Here is a 16,848-nt window from a genome sequence, read left to right on the forward strand (position 1 = left end):
GCATCCGCGGCACGGAAGCGAGAACCTGAAGGAGTATTTTCACCGAGGGCCCTCCGCAGACATGCGCGGAGAGGTCCGTGAACTCCAAAGCAGACAAGAAACACAGCCTGTCTTAGAGAAGTAATTACGGGGATGCCTTATAATAGCAAACAATGACCTCATCCTGGAAATTTCATGAGGCATTAACATCTGGTTGGTATTAGCAACCTTTGGTAGGCTGGGGAGAAATAGCCAGAGAAAGCCCCACCTCATTTCCCCAGGCCGAATATATAAAAAAAAAGTAGCATACAGATGATCTTCACAGACAGAAACTCAGGGCATTCTTGTTATTTACTTTTTAACACAGAAAGGGTGCAAGTCACCTCTCACTGGCCTTGGTATAAGCCAAGAGCAACGCCGCTCAGATCAGAGGTGTGAGCGAACAGTCATGCTGTGAGAGTTTAGTCAATTCTAGGTCAAGTTGGAGTCCAAACCATTTCTCCTGGTGAGGAGAGATGGACCTTCATCACATAAGCTCGAGCCCAAAGGCTGTGGGAAGTGGCTGAGGGTTTAGCTAAGGGAACTTTGCTATGTAAGAATGTCTCTGAGAGGACTCGGGGAGCAGAAAACAAATCATTACACGCATAAATTCCGGGGAAAATTCACCCAGAACACACTGAACAGAAGCTGGTGAACTCCTCTGCAGGTGTTTAAGCATAAAGTTTTTACCCTTGCAAAACTGTTCAAGCATTTACTGAAGTTAGGTAGTTTGCTGTCTTCAGCCTGAGGGAGGCAGAAGAGAAGCCAGACCTGCCACCTTCTGCTAAAGCCCTTAGGATCCTGGCTTTTCCAGGGAGAACGCAAACCACGAGGATCTCCACTACAAGCACAGAAGCGATTAACTGCCCTACACATCTGCCCAGACTCATAATGCTATGAGCAGACTGGTTAAACTGGGAGATACTGTTCAGACTGACGTTGAACGAACCATCCTGGAATTGCTGAGCTTCTCCATCCAGTTCTTTGACAAATCACAAAGCTGTAAGGCCTCCAGGAGGCATCAGGGCCATCTCTTTGCCTCAGGCATCTCCAGTCACAAACTTGACTCTCCCCATCAGCCAAATGCATTTAATTGTACTCTGCTTTCTCAACCAGAGCAGGAATCGGGAGGAGGAGTTAATAAGCAGCGCCCATATAAAATCGCTTTGAAGAATGAACGAGAGCATGGAAACAACATTGAGATTTGTTTCGTTTCCTAACATAAATTGTGCTGTCAACTGCAGAGCCTAAGTTACATTCAGGAATAAAAACCTGGCACCGGGACAACAATGAACTAAGTTGTTTTCTTTCAAGCAAGATCCATCTGCAGATCATTTCACCTCCCACCATTGTGCAGAAGCAGCGCAGAGCGCCAGCCAGCTCAGCGTGCAAAGCTGTACTTTGTGGGGAGCGGGACTGGTGGGGATGTGGGAAGGGGACACTCGCAGCCCCGGCCACCAGAAACCCGATTCCAGCCCATCTCCCAGCTGCGGAGCAGGAAAGGATCCGCTCTTGGGAGAACGGTATTTACAGATTAGGGAGAGCAAAAGCCCAAGAAATGAGAACAAAGTTTCTAAGGCTTCACATGGAGAGAGGGCTTGGTTCAAGAGACTCGCCAGAGACGAAACTCTTCCCTCCCCAAGAGGGGATGTGACTGGAAAGCACGAGGGACAAGCAGAGAGCAGTGCTCTCCTGGCCCAGGCGAGCAGATTGCAGGGGTTGTCATCATCCCAGTACCTCGATCGCAAAGCAAAGATCACTTTTGAAGTTCCCAGCCCAGAACGGGGAGGTTTCCCCCACCAGCAACGCTGGTTGTATGCGACACATCTGCCAGTAACACCAAGCACAAAGGCAAATGCCCCAAGAAAGAACGCAGCTTTTTAAACTACGCGAACCAAACAAAAGTGTCCAGCTGACAAAGTTTTACAAGTCTCTTCCCTCCGATAAAACGACATCCCATCTCCTTCCAACCTCGGATAATATTCAGCATATTTTCCAAAATATCTTTCTGGGGTGCGGGAGCCCAACAAGCCGTAAGTGAAAATGTGAGGGAGGTATTGGGGCACCGAGGCTACTCCAGCAACGCGTCCGGCTGGGTAGCAGAGATCTCCCAAGCCTGCTATTCGTAAGCACTGCACATTTATAACTCCAGCTCCGGTGAATGGGATTTTCAACATTGCTGAATATTGTGCTGAACAACCATGCCTCAGTTTTTCCATCTCTACGTGCACTATTGCAAGAGACACGACAATTACCAAGCACCCTTTTTATTTCAGGCAGATGGCTCCAGCTGCCGAAGTTAATGCTTTTCTTGGAAACGCAACCGCGAAGCAGGAAAAATCTACTTTGTCTTACTCGAGGTAATTTATTCTGCCCTCCTGCTCGGCTGCAGGGGATGGGAATCTCAGAGCTGAGTTAGAGGGAGACATGCTGCACGGGTGGGAGCAAGCGCTCCTCTAACCGGTGTCCAGGGCAAAACATGAAACCGCCTGGTAGCAATTATTAATTCACTGCTCATCTCCCTGGGAAGCCTGAAAACAGAATTCCACTTGGGTTGTTCATTTTATATTCTTTGTGCTGCTATGCGGCTTTACGCTATTCCAACCCAAGGACCTCTTCAAATTGATCACGATCTTCCTAATGAAAGAAATGAAACGTGGCCAGCCGGTTCCAGAGGGAGCTTTCAGAAATAGCAATTGCACAGGCCAAAAGGAACAGGCAGGAAAACCACAACTCCTGCCTGGAGAATTCAGTTCTCCCCCTAACCGGTTGACACTTTCCCACTCCATAGGTCACAGTGTAGGAAAGAAACAAGACAGAATTTCACTTAAACTATTTTGCATCTGCTTCGGGGTGTCATTTCTAGGGAACGGTGTAGGAAGAACCACGTCTGTGATGAAGGCTGGTGACAAAACTCAAGCTGAAGCAACGACAACAAAAAAGACCAGAGCTCCTGGCTTTCAAGAAATGGGAAACCCAGCCTGAACGGATCAGCCTGCAGCTCTGAAAGACAAAACGTTCTCCCTAGGGATCACTGTTTTCTTCCCTCGTTTTAAAACAATCTATAATTCTAGGAAGAAAAAGCAGCACCAAAACCACAACTGCCCCCAACCGCATCCTTCTACCAGCACCATCTCAGGCGCGCAGGCAGCAGCGGCGCGGGGAGGAGCAGCACGGGTGCTCTACTGACATTTTTAGCTCAGCACTGGGCTCAAGGCAGGCTCTAATGGACAGAGCAAGTCGTACCGAGTTGGAGATGGCTGGCAGCCCTTCCAGCCCGGGACCCCGAGGAATTGCCAGCGCCAAAGGAGCTGAACTGGGGTTAACGACAGTGGGAGATTTACTGGGAAATATTCCCCCGGGCAGAGTGCTCCTTTGTGGGTGATTTGGCAGCTGGACACCCATGAACCTTCGTGAGAGCCAGAGCAGTTGGTAAATGTGGGTAAACATGTCATGAGAGGTGTGAGACCAGGAATTGCACGCAGCAGCGGGGAGGAGGAACCTGGGCAACGAAGCACAACAAAGGCCTGTTTTATTCCAAGATTACTCGGTTGGAGCTTTCAGCACGTACCACATCTGATCCTGCAGCTGGCTTTCTGCAGAGGGATGGGGAAAGCGGTTAGTTTTGCTTGCAGCTGATAGGTTTACCGGGAGAGCATGATCAGTTCGCTCACACCCATCCCCTGCACACAACACAAAACCTAATCCCATAACTGGTAAAGGAAATCACTACGCTATAGCTGGAAACAAAAAAGATTTCTTGGGCTGAGATGTCCACATCTACTATATGATCTATCAAATACTAGATTTGATACTGCACTTGGGTCTTCAGCTGGAATGGCGAGGATCAAACACCTCCCCTGTCCGCACAAGGAAATTCTTGACATTTCAAATATTTACACAGAAGGAAAATCTGATGTGAAGGAATGAAGCAGTTGGAGGTTTTTCTACCTCAAGGTCTCCAGTGTCATTTGACAATTTGCATTTTTGAACAAGGCCCCAAGTGTTCAAAGAAACACGCTCGTGTCTCATACAAAGCTCTGCTCTTACTTGTAGACGTTGGTGTTGTATTTCCTCTCGCTCGGAAATCCAAACATGCCGCAGACAACTCGGGAATTTTTCATGGTCCAGTGCTTGTCGCAGATCTGCTTCCAGGTCCCTTGGTCTTTCACCTCCACGTAACCCTCGGTGACAGGCACCCGCTTGCGGTAGGTGGCGAGGATGGCGCGGATCCTTATGTCCTCCACCTGGATGTTCATGTTCTGGAAGCATAAAAGAAACACAAATGATGCCGGCTTGCGAGGAAACGGGTTGTCTGGCTTCGAGGTGGGGAACAAAACCCAGTTCTGCTCAGGGTTACGGCTGAGCAGAGGGAGGCAGGAGGAAGAGCTGTTTAGGAAAAGACACAACAGGGAAGCAAACAAACAAAAAAAAGAGCATTATTTTACAAAAGGCTATGTAACAAATCTTGTTTGTTACTTAAATTCCTTGAAGTGCTGGTTTTAGAAGCACAGTGACCTTAATTTAGTCTTGGCTACTATGGAAGTGAACCGAGCTTGGCTTTGGTAGGGCCATCTTAATGCTGGCAGGGAGCAGGGAAGCGGGAGCAGGCAGGGAAGGATGCTGGGGCCCTCATCAGCCACTGGGGCTCTCATCAGCCACCGGGCATCCCTTCCCAACCTGGGCCGGGCAGGCGCTGTGAAAGCTGGGATCCCGATGTGCTGACACCGGCATTTCCCTGCTTCCCCAAGTGACTCATTTGCTGTCCCAAGTAACGCTTCGGTTCCTGCTCCAGCCGAAGCAAGCACTACTTGGGACAGCAGACGAGTCACAAAGGTTGAATGGATTTCACATTTGGAGCCTACATGAGGACACCGCACAAACAAACCAAGCCCAAAAGCGAAGGCTGACTGGAAAATATCCACTGTGGCAAGCAATTACAAAAGAGCTACTGAAAATTTTATAACTTGCTTCCAGGGGACTTTTTCTTGTCAAAAATGTATAAAACCACGTGGGGTTCTGCTAACAGTTACATCAGAACCGAGGAATCCTCCCCTCCCCTCGCTCAAGTTCAATCACTTGGGAAAGAAAAATGCCCAGAGCTTTAAAGAGACACAGGCCCCCGGTTACCCATCAGCGGCACACGCAGGTATTGAAGTCAGGGAGATCACAGCAGGACATGCAGCGTCCTGCACATTACACGTGGCGCATCCATTCTCCAGATGCTTCACCGACACTGATGCAACCAACAGACCCCGGGGAAATGGAAACCAACAGCAGAGAAAGAGCCTGTTGGGCAGGGAACGGGGCTGGCATCTCCTCCTCATCCACTGCCTCTGCCCGCACTGCCTTGGGCAAGTCACTTAAAGCCTTTTTTTCCCCCCTCCTTTTCTTTTCGTCTTCTCCCCGCCTCCTCCTTTTCTTTTTTTTCCTTGTTTTTTCTTTATTATCTACCTTTATCACCCAGTTTTACAGCAAACCAGGATCACTGGTTCCTCCTTTTACCTTCAGCTGCGGGAATTCAGTCCTGCAGCAACTTGGCTGGGGCATCCATGAGACACCCGCAGTGACCCTGGAAAACAGGACGTTGTGATTTCCCCAGTAGGACAGCCCTACTCGTACAAGGCTCACAGTTCAGGCTGAGGTTTTGAAAGCTCTCGTAGCCTCAAGAAATAAAAACCAACCACAACGATATCCAAGTTACATCTGAGACACTTTAAGGTGCTCAAAGGGGCTGATGCAAGAGCAAACTTGCGCACCTCCTGTGTAGTCTGGGAAGTCCATTTGCAACACAAAAGGTTCCTCCTGCATTTGGCAGGTCGTCTTGAAATATTGCACAGCTCTTGACTACGTGCTCTCAGGGAGGTAGCAGAGCCTCCGCGCGTTGACGGCCTCCCCAGGCTGGTTTCCAAAGCCTGCAACTCACTTTTCCCCTGGTGCAGCTTATGAAATGTTTCCAGCCCTTCACTTAATGGAGAAAACGTGTTTACCTGGAGCTACAGACCAGTGCTGCCTCAGAGAGCACCTTGTTTCTCTGCTCCCTCTACCTTGCCTTCATTTCTTCACCAGGAAACAAGAGGTAAACCAAAGCCTTAAATCCATTTGGAAACAGCTTTGGCTGATGAAGATCTAAAAGCGTTTTTAGTAAAAGCCTGCTAAAAAGGATTAAGCCAAAGGACAGAGCGCCAAAGCTTAAAATTGTACTGTAAAAAGCACATGAAAAGATAGCAGCTAGGGAGGAAATTTGCACTGACAGCTGAGAAAGAGGGTGAGACGGCCGAAGTGAGTTTTTCCGTCTGTCTCTGCAGGACAGATCCACCCTATATAAAGCCCTATGTTTGCTACGCGCAGTTACGTCAGTATCAGCCCTACTGCATATTAAAGTACCCGAAATGGAACATTTTCCCAGACTAGACCTGACATCACCAACGTGCTAAAACCCACCCGTGGTTTTCACTTGACAGCCATTTCCATTTTGCTTGAATTTAGACGGTTTGGAGGCCGCAGCCAGTCCTCGGCAGGCCGGAGAGGAGGAGCGTTGGGAGCAGAGCGTGATTTCTCGTTCAGGAACCACGTTCAAGATGCCTGTGTTTTGTGAAGAAGCTGCACAACAGCAGTTGCTAGCCCCATTGGGATCATGCAGAGTGCCGTTCCAGATGTTCAACATCTGCCTGATGCTTTCACCGCCGAGCAGCAGCAGCATTATTCCCATGTTGCACCTATTAGTCATCGTTAATACATCGCTATTCTCACTACCGCACCATCAGAGGTCTTCACAGAGGTGGAAGGTGGTGACAAATCCAAACAGCCTCCAAGGTAAACAGAGTACTCAAAGGATGGGAGAAAGCAGTGATTCTCAGCCCCCTTTTGATTGAGAAATAAGGTGCAGAGGGAGCAAACTGCTTGTCCAAAAGACCACAAGGGCAGGAAATCGCATCCAAGTATCCCGAGGCCTCAACTCTAACCCCCAGGTGAAGATCCCTCCAGCAGCAGGAACATCAGCTAAACCTCTAGCACTAAAGCACTCACGTTCTGATCAACCACATTCATTTTTTTTTTCCCTCCTTCCCACCCCATCAACCTACCAAGAGCACAAAACCAGAGACATCCAACCTGTCTCCGACAGCTGCCAATAACACATGCTGAGGAAAGAGCATCCGAACAGGGCAACACGCAGCAATTCCTCCCTGCAGCTTCCGAGCATCTCTATCTCGCAGAATTTCCAAGCCAGAGGGTGTATTTCAATGTTCAAAAAACCCTGGATGGGTTTGAGAATCCCTTGCTCAGATTTATGATAGCAGAGCAACAGGCAACCACAGAAACCAGCCCACCAAACCAGAGAAGGGGAGAGAGGAGTCACAAAGTTGCAAAAACTAAGAACTGAAAAAAATGAAAGCTTGGGAACGCTGTTAGGGACCTGACGATTCGCCTGTTATTTTTGCAATTAGTTCAGCAGCTTAGTAAATAAAACCAGGTTGCTCCATCTGTTTCCAGAAGAGCTCTGACCACTGCAGGAGTGGCGATGCTGGAGTCCCAGGAAAGGATCCCGGGTTGCCCTGACCCAGCGCGGTACCTGTAACCCCGCCTGGGGCTCGGGATGCCTGCTCTTCTTACTTCCAGGCTGGGTGTTGGGGCATGTCTTTTCCACTAACTGATGGGACCGGGTTGTCCTTGCCGGTCATTTTACAGAAGTGAAAAATAAGGTGCAAATTGACTGGCTTGGTCTTGGAATTGAAAAAACATTGTCAGAGCCAGCACGATACCTCAGGCACTGCAGGCTCCAGTGCAAAGGTCCCACAACACGTCTCTCTTCCCCCAGAGATGCTGACACACACACAAAAAGAAATCCTGCTCCGACTTGGGACTCTGTTTTAGCACATCCAACTCTTTTGTCATGGTTTTTTGCCTGCTATTTGCCAAGGAAGAAGGGAAAAAAAAAAAAAAGTGAGCAAACTAGCAAGAAATAAGCCATCATTTTATTCCCTGGAGGGTATTTCAATCTTCTGATAGCTCTAGCAGGCCGGCACGCAGTGACATTTTCATGATCTGTCTGAGAGCAAAACCAATCCACATCCATTCCCCTTTCTGCTCCCAGAGAGTGGGTTTAGAGCAGAGAATTATTGATAGAGCAACTCAAGGGTTTGCACTGAGTCTGAACAAACAGCAAAACGTCTGAAAAGAATTCAAATGCTTTAAACCTCAGCTTTCTATTGAAAGATTAAGGAACAAAGGCTCAAAATAAGTATACTGTAGGTTTCTCAAGGAGAAAGGACTGCTAAGAGCTTTCTCCCGATAACTTTTTGCAGATTTGAGTGGTTTCCTTTCATTGCAGAGTTTTTGTCACACTGGGAGTATTCAATAATGCAAATACACACAGACTTACATTTTATCTTCCAGCACCAACGTGTAGAGCAGCTGGGCTAATGGTGAAAACAGACTCCACATAAGAATCAGAAGCAAACAATACTTAATAGCTAGAGCAGACTTTTTTCAAATCGCCTTCTCCACACTTTATGTACACGTGGAAACAAACGCCTACAACAAGCTGTCATATCAACAAGGAAACCTCATCTCTGAAAGCTTGGCTTATTCTCACATTATAGCCAGACCACCGAAGCCCCAAGGTAGACTGGTAAATCCTCTGAAGGATATCTGAGGATCACAAAGCAGGTATCTGCAACCAGCTGGGATGCTGAATGCACGTCTGCCAAGCTCCCACCCTCAGGTATCGACCACAAAGTCCAGCACTCAACAATATTTCAGGAGCCAAGCGGTCATTCACCAAAGGAGCAATGCGACCTCTAGGAACTAAAACTGGCTTGACTGCACCCCAAATTACAGGTAGGGAAAGAGAGGCCCAAGCCCCAAAGCCTATGGGGACATGCTTCGCTCAGTCCGAGGTCGAGGAGCACAAAGCAGGGAGAAAACCACGCACAAACCCACAGCTCATCTCCCTCGAGGCAGGGGAAAATGTTTCTGGGGGTTTCCACCTGCAAGAGAGGAGACTAAGCCCAGAAAGAGTTAAATCTCATGTCTCACGCTTGACAGTCCTCCCCTTCTAGGCTAGCTTTGCGCAATTTCTACCTAGTTAGGCCAACAGCTGCGGAGATGTGTGTGCCAGCCTTTTTCCTTTTTTTTTTTTTTTTTCCCCTCCCCCCTAAACTCTGAGTCTTAGAATTCAGCTACAGCATAATTCAGATCTGGATCTCCAACCTCTCCTTTGCTTATGAAACAATCCCACCCACATACTTGAGGCTGAATCAGCTCTTGCCTTTGCTTTCTGCTCTCCAGAAGGCTGCTGGTTCACAGGATGGCGTGTCTCGCATTGCTGACCCCGCGCACGGAGTTCGCGGGTCTGCTCCATCGCCACCGGCCTCACGCATCAAGCCGAAGCTCCGCTTTCGGCAGAGACATCCATTCTGGCACAGACCAACTCCATTAAGGGAGTAAGCACACAAGCACCAAGAATCCCTAAGGCATTTTTCTCCTGCTTGAGTTAAGCCTCTTTAGCCTTGAAAGGTGTGAAGAAACAGCAAGACAAAGCTGGGTATGGAGGGCAGGGGGAGGAAGCGCAGAACATCTATTCCTAGATCCAACGTTCTGCCTTCCACACCAACCTGCTTTTCACTGGAGCCACTTGACTGCGTGGAGTGATATAAAAATCAGAGCGAAGCTAAAATAACTCCGCTCTGAGGCTGAAGAGATCCTGCTCAGTTCTGCCACGTATCTCCTGTGTGGTTTCAGCCACACAAACTCACTTCCCCACCTCCTCGCTGTCACTTCTGGACCCTTCCTTGCACTTCTCCACCCCTCTGGAAAGGGAAGACAACACTCAGCCTGTCTCACCTGCTCCGAATCGCAAACCCTCTGCAGCAAAGGCTTCGCATCTGTATTTGCCCAAAGCAAAGGTGTGATTTTGGTTGGGACTTCCAACATTACTACAATACAACTTTGTATAAAAATGAGGGCGGAAAAAAAATAGCATCAAGCTATTCTGGGTTGGGCCATATTCCCTTCCACCCCCCTCCTTTCCTCGCCAAGAGCCACATCCAAGACCCGCACTGCTGCTCCTCTTCAGTCCCGGACACAAAAGCCCAGCCCAAGCCAACGTGCTGCGCTCTGTTACGAAACCAATGAATCTCAGCTTCAGAAAGCTGGGGCCTGCCCGGAGACAGCGAAAAGAAAGGGGTTTGTTTTTGAGCTTTCACAAAAGCATTCCTGGCTTGGAAAGTTTTCACATGAGCCTCAGCTGCTTTTGTTTCCATTCTCTGAACCAAATGCTTCCCCACGGCTTCGGATCCGATTGCAAAAACTGACACAACTTTCATAACATTTTCTTTCACCTTTTGCCATCTGTTTTGTGTTGCCAGAACAGTTATGCCCAGGACAGCATGCCTGTGTCCTCCTCCACTGCCCAAGCCCAGCGATACCCTTTTCTTCTTGCAAGAGCCCTGAGGATGCACAGTAATCGATACAGGGAGGAGATCCCGTTCCTAGAAACCCAACAGCTCCTGGCTGAACACAAGCCATCGCAGCTGGGATTGCAGAGGGGCTCTTCAGAAGAGCATCTCAACACTCACTTAAAACACCCGCCCACACGCTCAGTGATGGCGCTGAGAAACCAGCTAGAGAAGGGCATGGGGCAGGCGGGTCTGAGCAGCTACAGCTGTAGGTGTTCCCCCCCTGCAGCCAGATAAACCACTCACATGCAGGCAGAAAGGGAGCCGGAATGAAATTTTGCTTCTGCGTATTTTACTTCAGTGTTTTTTCAAAAAGCCATGACGATGAGTGATGCTGAGGACTGCAGGGCAGTGGAGGTATTCGGTACTGGCAGCTCTTCGGTCGCCGGGTGACGGTACAAACAGGCAGTTTAGGCAGAGGTGCAGTTCTCCCCACAAATCTTCGATTTAACCAATGCAAGGAGCCTGTGTGCTGTCTCTGTCTCTGTCTCCTACCATATCCATTGCTCTCCTGCTTTAACATTCCCCGTATCCCACTGGAAGTGCTCTTTCCCTCCCTATGCCTGACCTATCCCACTGCCCCTTAGATGCAAAAACCTATTCATATCATCATTTTTCACTTAGAACGGAGCGCCAGGATTTCTTGGCTTCCCAAGCACCAAGACACCTGAACAAGAAACGAATTGGTTTATTTTTTTGCAATTAAGAACATAAACAAAAATCTCCCCACGTAGACTTTGTTCACCCCAGAGGCACCTGCTCTCCTGTATTTAAACTCTTAACGTACTTCCACTGAAGTCTCAGCTACCTCCGTCTTTTCCACTGAAGACGACTTGTTACAAAGCTATCTCTTCACATACGTCGGAACGGGTGGAATCTGTTTGGATTTAAACATCTGGTGCTGTGCTTCTGAGTCACTAACAAGGTCCCAGCTGTTAAACAAACACGGTCAAATAGATGCTGCAAGACGCAAGACAGAGACAGGCTACCCACGGGGGACAGAAATCCCCTGGGGACATTGTGCTGCATTAGACTCCAAGCACTTTTTGTTCTGGGTTTGTGCAGTACAAAAGGGTAAGGGATGAGAGAGCAATTCAGGATTAGGGTCCAGGAGCAAATACAGTGCAGATTATAAATGACAAAAGCCGAGGCCCTTTGCTAAGCCATGAAACGCTTCAGCGGCAGCCTCACGGTTGCCAATGCAAAGCAGGCTAATGAAAAAAAGAGAAAAGAAAGGCTGGTGACAGAAGCGAGCGAGAGAAGGCAGGAGCACTGAACCCTGGCGATACTTCGGCACGGCTGGGAGGCTCAGCTCAGGAGAGGATGCGGCTCTGCTCTGTGAGCATCAGCGGCCGAGGGTTTCTCAATCAGCAAAGTTTTACGTTCTCCATTTCCCTTCTACTGAGCTATTTTAAAGACAATCTGGATCAGCCACTGTAAGCTAGCCAAATTTACTACCTGACCTCCGCACTGCAAACCAGAACAAGCTCATACTCTGCTCTCAGGCTTAGTTAAATATTGTCTTGTGTAACAGGGAAGTGGTGTCGCATCCAGCACAACGGCTGTCACTGCTTTTGGGCCCCTCGCTACAAAATAGACCTTGAGGTGCTGGAACGTGTCCAGAGAAGGGCAACAGAGCTGGTGAGGGGTCCGGAGCACAAGGAGAAGGGGCTGGAGAACTTCTGAGGAGCGGCTGAGGGAGCTGGGGGTGTTCAGCCTGGAGAAGAGGAGGCTGAGGGGAGACCTTCTCGCTCTTCACAGCTCCCTGAAAGGAGGGGGTAGCCAGGGGGGTCGGTCTCTTCTCCCAAGGAACAGGCGATGGGACAAGAGGACACAGCCTCAAGTTGCACCAGGGGAGGTTTAGGATGGATGTTAGGAAAAATTCTTACACCGAAAGGGTTATTAAGCATTGGAACAGGCTGCGCAGGGAAGGAGTTGAGGCATCATCCCTGGGGGGATTTAAAAGCCGGGCAGACGCAGCGCTTAGAGATATGGGTTAGTGATGGGTTTTGTCAGAGTCAGGTTGATGGTTGGACTGGATGATCTGAAAGGTCCCTTCCAACCCAGGCCATTCGATGATGCTACTCAGGCCCTGGATACAGTGGGTACAAGGAGACAGAGAAGTTACCCGTCCCCCGAGGAACTGCAGCAAACCAACACCAGCCTCGGTGCTTCCTCAGCCCTGCCAGCTCCAGAGCTCACACCTCCTGCTCGACGACAAACACCAGTGCCCTCCCCAGCAAACCCAGCACCCCGTCATGCTGCGAGCCATCACAAAGAAACCATTGAGGCAAGCAGTTAGAAACTACCACACACACACACTTTAAAATTATAGCACTAAAGCTCAGCAGTGGCTTGTCCCAACAGCAGCTTAACTAATATTTGTCTGGAGTTAGAGATGCTGAGACCCCTTCTAGACGCACAAAGCATCAGCGTTTATGTTACACATGGACTTATGTTTAGAGAAATAAACATTTACACCAAGGGGAAAGAAAATAAAACACTGTTGTCATAACAAACAGGCAAATAAACCTTTTATTGTCAAGCATTCTTGAGAACGGGACAGCCAAGACGTAGAGCTGAAGCCTCAGATGGCGGTGACCTAAGTTGCAACTCCCCACCGTATGGAGAGAGTCTCCACTGACTTGCGGGGCAAAAAGCTAAAGAAGAGGAAGAATCATCTATGTGCCAAGCGACAACGGCCCTTTCCTTCTCCCCTCCTTACACCTTCCTGTTAGGAGCAGCTCAGCTTTTGGAAGCATTTTGTATGGCCTCATCCACTGAGGCCAATTTAACTGAAAGCTCCCAAGCAGGACTTAGCAATGCCCTTTCCCACCGGTTAAAAAACCTGGACAATATAGTCGAACCCACTTTTAACCTGGCATAAGCAGAGCCTTTGAGCCACCGGGCTTTGAAGTGAGATATTTTAATATTTTTTTTTTTATGCTTCATGTACACCCAGAAGGGAAAAGAAGGACAGAAATAGCAGCACAGCCTGGTATGTTTAGCTAGACCTTGTCTGCCCACCGTCTGGCCAAAGCTACGGTCTAGTCTCAGGTACCAGATCTATTTGTGAACTCGTAAGGGCTGCAGAAATTCAATATATTTAGAGTATGTCCTATTTGAAGCCTGTGTGTGTGCACACAGAGGAAGAGGGTGGACAACAAATATTTTGTTAAGGATGTTTTGGGGGATAGGTTAAAAAAAAAAAAAATAGCGTGCGTTTATTTAAGAAATATATTAAGGGCAGGACCTAGTTACTGTGGTCTTAAAATTGCTGGTCAAGCCAGTAAGGCAGTCGCAGGTGGGCCCGTGCTGCGTTTGGACAACACAGAGTGGCCACACAGACTGTTTGAAAAAGCAGGGACAGCATTCCCTGCTCCTGGGCTTGCGAACACACATTCAATCATTTTGATTTCAGAGCTTCTGGCATCCTGCAAAGACTCAGGAAAACATTTAAGCCTGTGCACACATTGAAACCGCAAGCTTTGGCACCGCAGAAAGGAACCTCAAAGCAGGTCCGTGCTACCCACCCCACCGCTATCAGACACTCGTGAGCTGCAGGACAAGAAGCGACCAACAGTCATACTGCACTTCTGCATGGATTTTATCCTGCTCTTTGCACCTTTTGCCATGGCATCTTAGTGGATGGAGGGGTGCAGTTCAGGACAATCAAGACGCACAGGTTCTGCTGCCGTCTCCGTTTTTCCATTTAGCTCCTAGAACCTGTCCCTTCCCCTTGCGGGCTCCCCCTGCCTCATCCGCAGGACAGATACGGTGCTTACTGGGGGCAAACAAACAGCCCAAGGGCCCACAAGATCAAAGATCTTTGGCTAAAGCAGCAGATTCCCACTTGTTATGTTTTGCAAAGCTTGAATTATTGCAGTTCAGCGTATATATTTATAGCACTTACTGCCTGTCCCTCCCGAACGCCATCGCAGTCAGCAAGCAGCTTTTGTCTTCCCAGAGACGCTTTGAGCACTGAAAATCCAACATGACTAAACTTTTCCTTTCACCCCCGCTGCCCTTCGTGCTCCCAAGACACCGCTCACAACGTGCCCGCCACGCTGTAACGCCTACAAGAGTTGCCATTAGGAATAAAGCGGGTAACGTGCTCTGCCATCGTGGTTAGACCCAAGTTCTACACCAAGCCACTAATGCGAATTAGATTATGCAAAACAAGAGCTTTCACTCCGGGCCGCACTGTGGCTAAAAAAGAAGGAACGCAAGCTAAATCAAACCCCGAGTTAAACCATGGTGTTATTTTAACAACAACTTTGGCCCCGTCACACTGGATGTGTGGAGGATGACAGCAAGGAAGGATCAGCGTCAACCTCCTCGTGTCCCCACAGGCTGTGGGCAGCCTTTACGTTCCCATACAATTACTGGGTTAAGCCTCGATAGCACCTCCAAGTAGAGCCTCTGTTTTTTTTAACCCTTTCAGGGTGTGTGGCTTATTCTCACAGGGCTGGGGTCTGCAGGAGGGGAGAGAGGACGCGATACCTGTGGTATCCGCCGTTCCCCTCCTAATCACAGAAGGGTTAGAAGGGACTTAAAACATCATCTAGTTCCGCCCTAAAATATCATCTAGCTCCACCACCTGCAGGGGCACCTTCCACTAGACCAGGTTGCTCAAAGCCCCATCCAACCTGGTCTTGATAGGCTCCCAAAGGCCAACAGGTAATAACAAAGTGAAATCACAAGCCCTGCTCTCTCCGTTAACGAGACACTGTGTATTTAGTCTGCACACTTTAAAGAGGAGGGGGAAAACCCCCTGTCAATGCAGTCAATGTCACCACACTCACATCAGCAGCAAACGCTGCTCTCCTGGCTTTGAAAAGGTGAGCAACCTTCAGTGTTTACACAGCCACTGAGCTAAAGGGGTATCAGGCTAATTCTGACCAGCCGGCAGCCCATGAAAGGGCTGTCCTGCTATGCACATTCATCACCCTCCAAGAAATAATCCTTTGAACAAGTCCCAAGGCTAAAAGCTGCAGTGGCTGCGGAAAACAGCAAGCAAAACCGATGGGAGTTTCTCTGCCCTTTAGCAACAGACTGATGGATTTCAGACCTGCCCCAACCTCGGTCCTGTTCGAAGAGTTAACCTTTTCCTGCCTGTCCCCCATCGTCTGATCACAGATTTGCCATCACTCAGCCTCGACTGAAACGTTTCACTTCGGCCTGTGACCGGCAACTTGTCTTACAGAAGCCAGGGTCAGGCACTGCCCCTTCCCAACAGGGCAGGGAATGGAAAGGCTCGGGGACAGGAAGAGATATGACGGAACCCTCAAACTATGAGCTGTGATGGGAAAAGATCTGCCTGAGCACATACGTATAAGCCAAGCGGTTTACGGTGATGGAAAATTTCATCCTATACTACTTATCTGCAGCATTTCCAAACTGGGAAACGGAGGTATGTACGTTGTCCAATAAAAATAAACTCCGCTCGAGGGCTATCGTGTTGCTTTTAAAAGAGTGTGAACTCTCTGCCTGTCAGATTTTTTTAGGAAGCAAGGCCAGATTTGAGCAAATGTCAATTTGCACAGCCCCTTGGAGCTGGAGCCCCGTCAAAATGAAGTCAGATGTTGTCTTATACCTACTGGCTTTCCACGTTAAATCTTAGCAGCACTTGGCAGCCGCAGAGAACTTAGCACTAAAGGGTCTTTAAGACACTTTCTAAATGATGAATTTAAGATGGTCGCTCTGTCCCTGGCAGCAGGAACACACAGAACTCCCTATTACAGCAAGGAAACTCTAAATGCGACGGCACACGCTTGGTGATGGGTTTAACCAGGCTGCACAAAGCACATTATTTCCCCTGAAAGCAGAATAAAACTGCTGCTCCTACCCCATCACATGAACATACACCAACGTCAGCGCTTGGTCCTGTTAATCTGCTGGCTGTAAACACATCAGTGCGCACACAGCCAGATCCATTTGGGAATCATTATAGTTGTTACTAACTAGTGTGGGAAAGCAACACTGGAAGGCACAACTGAATACATAAGCTCTGAGCATCGTCTTAAACCAGGCCTATTTTTGAGTAAAGCCTGGTTTTGAAAGCAGCTTAAGGGGCAAACTGAAATATCTTCCACTGGAAATCTCAGCAGGAAATTTGCCCTGGTTTAGCTCCATCAGTGCAATAGCTGAAGCCAGTGGGACTGGTGGAGAGACCTGACCACAGCATTGCTGCTCAGCAGAAAATTCCAGCCCCTTCAACCCCTGATCTCATTCCAAAGAGAAAACATCACTTGGGCGAGCTGTGGCCTTACAGACTAAAGAACCCAGCAGCTTAAAAATGATGATGTTTCCTCTGGTGAATGTGAGGTATGATATGCACAATTCCCAGGCATGTTAGAGAGGGCAAAGA

The 16,848-nt window shown here is 48.7% G+C and overlaps 1 protein-coding gene across 5 annotated transcripts in view; it reads right to left on the minus strand.

The window, feature by feature from the left end:
- Positions 1 to 16,848, minus strand: part of LOXL2 (lysyl oxidase like 2) — a 59,987-nt gene that overhangs the window by 20,464 nt on the left and 22,675 nt on the right. For all 5 annotated transcript variants that reach the window (XM_054224979.1, XM_054224977.1, XM_054224978.1 and 2 more), the window contains exon 4: positions 4,069 to 4,280. In XM_054224979.1, coding sequence (XP_054080954.1) covers positions 4,069 to 4,280 — 212 coding nt within the window. The remainder of the gene's footprint in view (positions 1 to 4,068; positions 4,281 to 16,848) is intronic.

This window comes from Rissa tridactyla, chromosome 20, assembly GCF_028500815.1.
Source record: "Rissa tridactyla isolate bRisTri1 chromosome 20, bRisTri1.patW.cur.20221130, whole genome shotgun sequence".
Classification (NCBI taxonomy): domain Eukaryota; kingdom Metazoa; phylum Chordata; class Aves; order Charadriiformes; family Laridae; genus Rissa; species Rissa tridactyla.